The sequence below is a fragment of the Salvelinus sp. IW2-2015 genome, linkage group LG4q.2 (assembly GCF_002910315.2).
Source record: "Salvelinus sp. IW2-2015 linkage group LG4q.2, ASM291031v2, whole genome shotgun sequence".
NCBI lineage: Eukaryota > Metazoa > Chordata > Actinopteri > Salmoniformes > Salmonidae > Salvelinus > Salvelinus sp. IW2-2015.
The window spans coordinates 28,356,242-28,365,614 of record NC_036843.1 but is presented as its reverse complement, the minus strand read 5'-3'; the positions used below and the strand labels follow the sequence as shown (position 1 = coordinate 28,365,614).

Sequence of the window (9,373 nt, the reverse complement as noted above, 5' to 3'; positions counted from 1 at the left end):
CACTGAAATCCCGGATAAGCTGCATTTCAGGGTCTGCAGTAGACTGGGAGCTGAGTGGGCGACGACAAAACCGCATTAAAAAAGAGCCGCACCATCTGCTGCTGCTGCTGATGTTGCTGCTGCTCCACGCTGCGCCGCGGCCGGGACAAGAGGTGCCCCAGGGACTCCGGTGCCTCAAACCCCCCAGCACTTCTAACCCCCCTGCGGATCTGAGAGCCAGGTCCCATCATGGAGCCCAGGACTCCCCTGGGAGTGGCCCTTATCTCAACTTGAGAGGAAGGAAGAATCATAGAGAGAATAGGCTACTGAGAGGCTAACCGTTACATAGAGCAACTTTGAACTTTGTCAATTTGCAACAAGTGATACATAATTATTATGTTTTTCTTCTACTACAAATGCAGTTTTATCTTAACTTTATTGCACAAGAAGTTTATCTCAAAGTTGGCTCCATCTAGTCCTATAATATAGCCTATAAACTACTGTTTACTACTCACACCCTCAGCATCTCATCTCCACTCAAAACCTCATCAGAACAAGATTAGTAGCGGCAACATGGTCTCAGAACATTTCGTATTATTCTGTATTTAAATTCGCGACACTGAGGGAAGGCTGGTCGGAGGAGCTATAGGAGGACGGGCTCATTGTAATGGCTGGAATGGATTAATGGAACGGTATCAAACACATGGAAACCACATGTTTGACTCCATTCCATTAATTCCATTCCAGACATTTCAATGAGCCCGTCCTCCTATAGCTCCTTCCACCAGCCTCCATCATTTAGTTAGATAAGTTACCTTCCGTATGGTATGTATTCGTTTGTGGATGTCCATCTTTCATTTCGTATGATATGTTATGAATTACAATTCGCATGATATGTCTTGAATTGAAATTAGTATGAAAGGCTAAATTATGAATTGCAATTCATACAATATGTTACGAATTTTCAATACGTATGATATGTTATGAATTACAATTCGTATGATATATTATGAATTTCAATTTGTGGCTAGCTGGCTAACGCTAATGTTAGCTAGGGTAGGGGTTTAGGTTAASGTTTGGGTTAGCTAACATGCTAAGTAGCAAGCAGTTGAAAAGTTGCCTGTGATGAAATTTGAACATTCTACCTTTGGGTTGCTAGACATTCATGTTATACGCCTACCCATCCACCCTAACCAACCACCCTCCTTTCCTTTTGGCATAAGTAACCTTCTTTCTTATGTAACCATACTGTAACGACCCTGGGTTTATAAGCGTGGAAATCGACTCTGCCGCTCGAGCATGCTTTTGCGTCACAGTCGATAGCGCGCCGGACCTCGGGCAAGAAGGTTGAGGGTTCGAGACCTGCTCCCTGCCTGTTTCATTACATTGGTGTCAGAAGTGGGATGTAATGTAATGAAACAGGCAGGGAGCAGGTCTCGAACCCTCGACCTTCTAGCCCGAGGTCCGGCGCGCTATCGACTGTGCCGGCAAAAGCATGCTCGAGCGGCAGAGTCGATTTCCGCGCTTATAAACCCAGGGTCGTTACACTACTCCCTCCTTTCAAAGAGCGCGTCCTCGCGCTAGCTTGCGACTTTACGTCTTACAGGAACGCGCTCACCGGCCAAGCACACGCACTGTCGTGGATGCGAGGTCTGATCCCACTTCTGACACCAATGTAATGAAACAGGCAGGGACAGGTCTCGAACCCTCGACCTTCTCGCCCGAGGTCCGGCGCGCTATCGACTGTGCCGCAAAAGCATGCTCGAGCGGCAGAGTCGATTTCCGCGCTTATAAACCCAGGGTCTTTACAATACCAAATGTCACATACTTCACTTACAAGCATTTCGCTACTCCCGCAATATCATCTGCTAAACAAGTGTATGTGACCAATAAATTTCACTTGATATCATACTAATTTGTCTATCCCGTCTATCCCGGATTTACTATGTTACATCTCGTCTATGAGACCAGGCTGGATTAGTCGTAGGACAATCTCTGCGCCTCCTCTGTGCTCTAGGTTACTTTGGTGTTATTTTGAGGTTACACTACATACTAATACATGGTTACATCAAGCATGTTGAACATGCCAGTAGTGTAGACGCGGTGCTCCATGCCTGCATGTGTGCTTGCTGCGAGTCTGTGTCTGCTACKATGACCAACAGTGTGGTTGCGACCGACTGCTGCGCGCATCGAAACAGCTGTGCAGTTGCTAACCAATGACAATCGGAGGAAATCTTTCGGAGTATAGATTCCCAAGCAGCCGTATTTATACACAACCTACACATCATCAAAGCATCCCTTTTGCAATGCCTGTCAGAACGCTTGGTTTTCCGTGAGCGTGAAGATGCTTTGGTATTCAAAGCCGTATACCTGTAGGACAAGTCATGGACTGAACAGGGTTTTGGACTCACTTGTGGAATTTTATGCTTGCCCGTGGCACGATGCCTTATCTGACTAAACCGCTGTTTTTACTCTTCTGTTTGGTCGTTACTGGGGAATACCGTAGGCTTGGACACCGAGTACGGAGATGGACGGAAACCGTGGAGACGGTAAAGCATGGACCAGAGACCACAAAGCATGGCCCGTAAGTGGTACCCGAATATTGATCACCCAGGTGTGGGTGTTTGTTGCGCAATGGTTCAAGATCTGTTCCATGTCTGTCTGTCAATATGGGTCATTGCTATGATGTGTCTGGACTTTTAATGTCATCTGAGGGGTACACAATATTCTTCTTCATCAAAGGTTGAATTTCACCAAACTTGATATCACTCTTTCTTGATGCAGTACATTAGAACATCATGACAAACACTGATGATGATGAAGTAGAAAAATAAGATGTTGATGATCATTGCGATGAAGATTATAAAGATAGTGATTGTGATGATCCACGCAGACAATCAAAATTCAGTGTTGATATAGCCTAATCATTCATTGTGCACTGCAGACAGAATTGGACATGGAAAAAATATTCAATAACTACAGTCATTATAAAGGGATATATGAGAAAGATCTCTATCTGGTAGCAATTGAGCCTGAGGATGAGGTTAAAGAGTGACAGAAAGCAGTGCAAATGCATCATGACCCAGACAGAAGGTGGTCGTTTCAAGTTTTACACTAGACAGCCAGGGTAGAACCTATAAGTACTTGTTGTTCCTACTCATCAATGACAGGTTAGCAGCTGGCAGCCAGTGCATCCAGTACGATCAAAGCACGACCACGTCTCTCAGGCACGTTTTGTCTATCTGTCAAAGATGGGAGCGGGCTGCAGATAACATGTTACTGTTATCATCAGGGCCAGCTCCAGGRATAAAGGACATAAGCACTGGGAAGCTTGACAAGCTAGCTCACATTGCTAATAATAACGTTAGCTAGCTTGATTAACATTGACATATGGTCAAACTAACTACATTCTCCATATTGACAACTTCTAATTGTCTAAAAATGATTTGTAATAATCTTTTGGTTGAAAAGGTGAAAGGTCGGTAGTCAAACATCACAACTTAGCTACTCCAGGAACAACATTTTCTCTGAGGGTCATTCAAGTGCAATTTCCCACTGGTAACTATGAGCTTCCAATACCACATGAAATCAGTAATGGCCAAACGTGTAGAATAGCAGGAAATTTGCTTTAAAATTCATTTGAAAAACTGAAATAAATTATCTCCACCCCAAAATGAGTATCATGAAATATGTCATAAAATTGCCACATTTTCTCTCCGCCCCATGGCAAAATGTGTAGAACTTCAGAAAACTTGCTTTAAAACTGGAACATTTTCTCTACACCCCATGGCAAAATGTGTAGAATTGCAGGAAATTAACTCTAAAATAAAAGATGTTCTCTCCACCATCAATAGGGGGGGAACTAAAATGTCTCACTTAGGGTCCCCAAAAAGCTAGAGTTGGGCCTGGTTATCATTGAAAAGCAACATTTCCCATTCAGCTTTGATTGTGCTTGATATTTACATGTTTTATTTAACCTTTATTTACGCAGTTCTATTGTAGTTCTATTGTTCCCATAGAGACCAAGGTCTCTTTGGCAAGGGAGCCCTTTACAAGAACAGGCACATTTGTAACCAGTGCATTTAATGGAGTCAAAGGCTTCCCAAATAGCACCCTATTCCCTATATAGTGCACTACGTTTGTGCACAACCAGAGCCTTATTGCATTATGCTCATAAGTAGTACACTAGGAAAAAGGGTCCCATTTAGGACACCGACACATTCGGATTCCTAATGGCTTTCGCAATAACGCTCATTTAGAATGTCCTTTGTGTAAATTATTCCACCAGTTATCAACTCATCATTCATTAATATGGTGTTGTCTTGATTTGTCATCTCCCAGTTCCTTGACAAAGAAACCTCCAGATGTGACCAAGAATCGCAAGCTGAAGACAGAGCAGCTTCTGAAAGTAGATGATCATGATTTCACCATGAGGCCGGCATTTGGAGGTAGGGATCACACACACGCACACGCACACGCATACACACACACTGGCCGAAGAGACCAGATATGCTCTTATTGGATGGTTTTTGGGGGACCCCATTTGTATGTAAGATGTCATGTAAAACACAACATGCAGGAACTGCTATTAGATTTCTCATTCATAGCATTGACCTACCTTAGCTGAATGCACTCACTCTAAGTCACTCTGGATAATAACATCTGCTGAATGTGAAATGGTAATGCCACATATGCCATTTCCATAGTGCTAGTTCACTTCACTCAGTTACTGATTTCAATGGTTTAGCTGTTAGTCCATTCAGAGTACTGTCCAACATGACAGGACAATTACACACCTTCAGTAAAGGGAGAGAATGTGCTCAATTCTTATCCTCCAATTACATAAAATGAAACTTTATTTATACAGCACATTTCAGACATGGAATGCAACACAATGATCTTTACAGGGAAAAAAACTAATAAAAACAATGAAATATTTACCACAAAACAAACATAAGAGGATAAAAAACTAAAGAATAACAATAAAAACTGAACGATTAAAAAGCACCCTAAGGAAAAGCAAAGCTAAAACGTTGTTTCAAGATTTAAAAAAACAATTATCCACCGTTTTGCCCCGCTCAGGATCTCTTGGAAGGCTACTCCAGAGGCTGGGGGTATAACAACTAAAGGCTGCCTCTCCATGACTCTTGGTCCTAGACTTTGGGATAGTTAAAAGGCCAAAGGACCTGAGGGACCTACTGGGTACGTAACTTAAAAGCATGTCAGACATGTATTGGGGTGCACAATCGTGGATTGATTTAAAACCAAATTAATTATAAAACCCACAGGCAGCCAGTGCAGAGACCTTAACACCGATGTAATGTGTGCTCTCCGTCTGGTCTTGGTCAGTACCGGTGCTGCAGCGTTCTGTATGTTTTGCAGTTGATCAATGGCTCTCTTGGGTAGACCAGACAGGAGAGCATTACAGTAGTCAAGCCTGCTTGTCATAAAATCACGAGTCTCTCTGTATGAGTTTAAGAGAGAAATACCTCACCTTGACAATGTTCCTCAGGTGGTAAAAAGCTATTTTGGTCACATTCCTAATGTGTCATTCGAAATTGAGTTCAGAATCTAAAATAACACCTAGGTTTTTTACCTGGTGTTTTATCTTTATTGCCCGTGAATTGAAATGTGTGGACAGATTCTCTCTGTGCTTTGTCTCCAACAATAAGTACCTCAGTCTTGTCTTGATTTAGCTGGAGGAAGTTGTGAACCGTCCAAGTATTTAAATCACTAATACAGTCTAATAATTTATCCTCTGGTTACACAGAAATATAAGGTTGTGTATCGTCTGCGTAGCAGTAAAAATCTCTCCTGTGCTTTCTGATAACGCTGCCAAGGGCGCACATATATAAACTGAACATTACCGGAACCAAAATCGATCCTTGTGGAACGCCACATGTGATATGTATTTTCTCTGAGTTATGTTCACCAAGGGTGATAAAAAACTTTAGATCGGTTAAATAGATCCTAAACCAATTTAGAACTCAACCGGAGAGTGCAACCCACCTCTCCAGTCTGTCCAGAAGGACATCATGGTGAACAGTGTCGAATGCATCACCTTAAATCCAAGAGTACAAGGACGGAGAAATGTTTGGCATCTGTGTTGGCTTTAAGATCGTTTACCACTTTAATTAAGGCTGTATCTGGGCTGTGGTGGGCCCGAAAACCAGATTGGAACTTTCCAAAAATACAGCTGGCATTTAAAAATCTTTTAGCTGTTTGAAAACCAATTTCTCCAGAATTTTGCTTAAGAATGGAAGGTTGTAGATTGGCCCAAAATTGCTAAGAGCTGAAGAATCTAGATGACTTTATTCAGAAGGGGTTTCATAGCAGGTTTAAGTGCAGGTATGAAGTTGCCTGTGAACAGGGAGTGATTAACAATAACTTGCACTTCTTCAGATATTAAATTAAAAGCTGTTTTAAAGAAGGTGGTGCGGATTGGATCAAGAAGGCAGGTAGAAGGCTTAAGTTGTGATATCACTATCTTGAACATGTCTGTGTCAACCAGGGAAAATAAATCCATAGTTCCTTTGCGTGGTAGGCTAGGGCACACATCATTCAACTTCTCATCAGGTCTTGCTTGACTGACACCCAGCCTATTGTTGTTATTTATCTCTGAAATATGCTGCAAACTCATCACATTTAGATGTGGAGGAAAGTTCACATAGGTTTGTGGGGTTAGGATTTATCAGGCCATCAATGGTCAAGAAGGGAATTCTCAAATTATTCTGATTATTAGTGATCAAGTTAGAAAAATGAGCCCGTCTGGTATTTCTAATCGCCTTGTTATATAGTTGAAGTCGGAAGTTTACATACACCTTAGCCAAATACATTTAAACTCAGTTTTTCACAATTCCTGACATTTTCCTAGTAAAAATTCCCTGTCTTAGGTCAGTTATGATCACCACTTTATTTTAAGAATGTGAAATGTCAGAATAATAGTAGAGTGAATTATTTATTTCAGCTTTTATTTCTTTCATCACATTCCCAATGGGTTAGAAGTTTACATACACTCAATTAGTATTTGGTAGCATTGCCTTTAAATTGTTTAACTTGGGTCAAACATTTCAAGTAGCCTTCCAGAAGCTTCCCACAATAAGTTGGGTGAATTTTGGCCCATTCGTCCTGACAGAGCCCGTGTAACTGAGTCAGGTTTGTAGGCCTCCTTGCTCGCACACGCTTTTTCAGTTCTGCCCACAAATTTTCTATAGGATTGAGGTCAGGCCTTTGTGATGGCCACTCCAATACCTTGACTTTGTTGTCCTTAAGCCATTTTGCCACAACTTTGGAAGTATGCTTGGGGTCATTGTCCATTTGAAAGACCCGTTTGCGACCAAGCTTWAACTTCCTGACTGATGTCTTGAGATGTTGCTCCAATATATCCACATAATTTTCATTCCTCATGATGCCATCTATTTTGTGAAGTGCACCAGTCCCTCCTGCAGCAAAGCACCCCCACAACATGATGCTGCCACCCCCATGCTTCACGGTTGGGATAGTGTTTTTCGGCTTGCAAGCCTCCCCCTTTTTCCTCCAAACATAACAATGGTCATTATGACCAAACAGTTCTATTTTTGTCTCAACAGACCAGAGGACATTTCTCCAAAAAGTATGATCTTTGTCCCCATGTGCAGTTGCAAACCATAGTCTGGCTTTTTAATGTCAGTTTTGGAGCAGTGGCTTCTTCCTTGCTGAGCGTCCTTTCAGGTTATGTCGATACAGGACTCGTTTTACTGTGGATATAGATACTTTTGTACTTGTTTCCTCCAGCATCTTCACAAGGTCCATTGCTGTTGTTCTGGGATTGATTTGCACTTTTCGCACCAAAGTACGTTCATCTCTAGGAGACAGAACGCGTCTCCTTCCTGAGCGGTATGATGGCTGCGTGGTCCCATGGTGTTTATACTTGCGTACTATTGTTTGTACAGATGAACATGGTACCTTCAGGTGTTTGGAAATTGCTCCCAAGGATGAACCAGACTTGTGGAGGTCTACAATATATTTTCTGAGGTCTTGGCTGATTTCTTTTGATTTTCCCATGATGTCAAGCAAAGATGCACTGAGTTTGAAGGTAGGCCTTGAAATACATCCACAGGTACACCTCCAATTGACTCAAATTATGTCAATTAGCCCATCAGAAGCTTCTAAAGCCATGACATGATTAACTGGAATTTTCTAAGCTGTTTAAAAGCACAGTCAACTTAGTGTATGTAAACTTCTGACCCACTGGAATTGTGATACAGTGAATTATAAGTGAAATAATCTGTCTGTAAACAACTGTTGGAAAAATTACTTGTGTCATGCACAAAGTGTATGTCCTAACCGACTTGCCAAAAGTATAGTTTGTTAACAAGAAATTTGTGGAGTGGTTGAAAAACGAGTTTTAATGCTGTCTCTTATACACATCTAGATGTGTATAAGAGACAGGCCTAAGTGTCCGACTGTCACGTTCCTGACCTGTTTTCTTTTGTCTTGTATTTATTTAGTTGGTCAGGGCGTGAGTTGGGTGGGTTTGTCTATGTGTGATTTTCTATGTTGGGATGTTTGTGTTCGGCCAGGTATGATTCTCAATCAGAGGCAGCTGTCAATCGTTGTCCCTGATTGAGAATCATACTAAGGCAGCCGGGGTTTCACGTGTGTTTTGTGGGTGTTTGTATCTCGTGTCAGTGTTCGTGCCACACGGGACTGTTTTCGGTTTTGTCACGTTTGTTGTTTTTGTATTTGTAAGTGTTCAGTTTCGTTTCGATTTAATAAATTATCATGAGCACTACCCACTCTGCGTGTTGGTCCGATCCGTCTCGCCTCTCCTRGTCCGAGGAGGAGGAAGATTATGACGATAGCCGTTACACCGACTTCAACTGTATATGCCAAGTTACTCACTCAGAATATCATAATGGACCTGCAACTTCTCCTGCTTGTTAGAAAAGCAAAGCACAAAGTTAGGTTCTCACTGTCTGGAACCTATAAATACTTTGCCATAAGTATAATTATACAGTAGTTGCGTAATCAATTAGATTTGCTGTCTTGGACCTGAGTTTTAAGCATAGATTTAGAGTAAGTAGAGTGGACATCCCCATTCAAGTCAATGATGTCATAACGGGTGCACTGATTCTATCCTATTCTACTCTATTTTAATTCTATGGTTTTAAGCCTCTTTTTCGGTTACCTCCAAATAATTACATTTCTGACATCCAGCTACCCCACTTTAAAGCATCTGAAAAGGAATTATTCAAGCTGTCTACTAAGTTGGCACATACTGTAAACTCTAGCTTGTTATAGCCTACAAACTTGACTCCTCGTGTTCTTTGTGCAGTAGCGTGTTGAGAACAGTTCATGAGATGCTTCATGGATTTCCTGCTCAAACTGTAAGTGAATTTAGAGAGTATTTCTT

At 41.8% G+C, this 9,373-nt stretch overlaps 1 protein-coding gene across 1 annotated transcript in view; it reads left to right on the top strand.

Annotated features, from left to right (window-relative positions):
* The first annotated feature begins 2,168 nt into the window (after positions 1-2,168).
* The window catches only part of LOC111963060 (gamma-aminobutyric acid receptor subunit rho-2-like), a 56,294-nt gene continuing 49,089 nt past the window's right edge, over positions 2,169-9,373 (top strand). The window contains exons 1-2 of the mRNA XM_023986280.2: positions 2,169-2,563; positions 4,321-4,427. Coding sequence (XP_023842048.2) covers positions 2,403-2,563; positions 4,321-4,427 — 268 coding nt within the window. The 5' untranslated portion in view covers positions 2,169-2,402. The remainder of the gene's footprint in view (positions 2,564-4,320; positions 4,428-9,373) is intronic.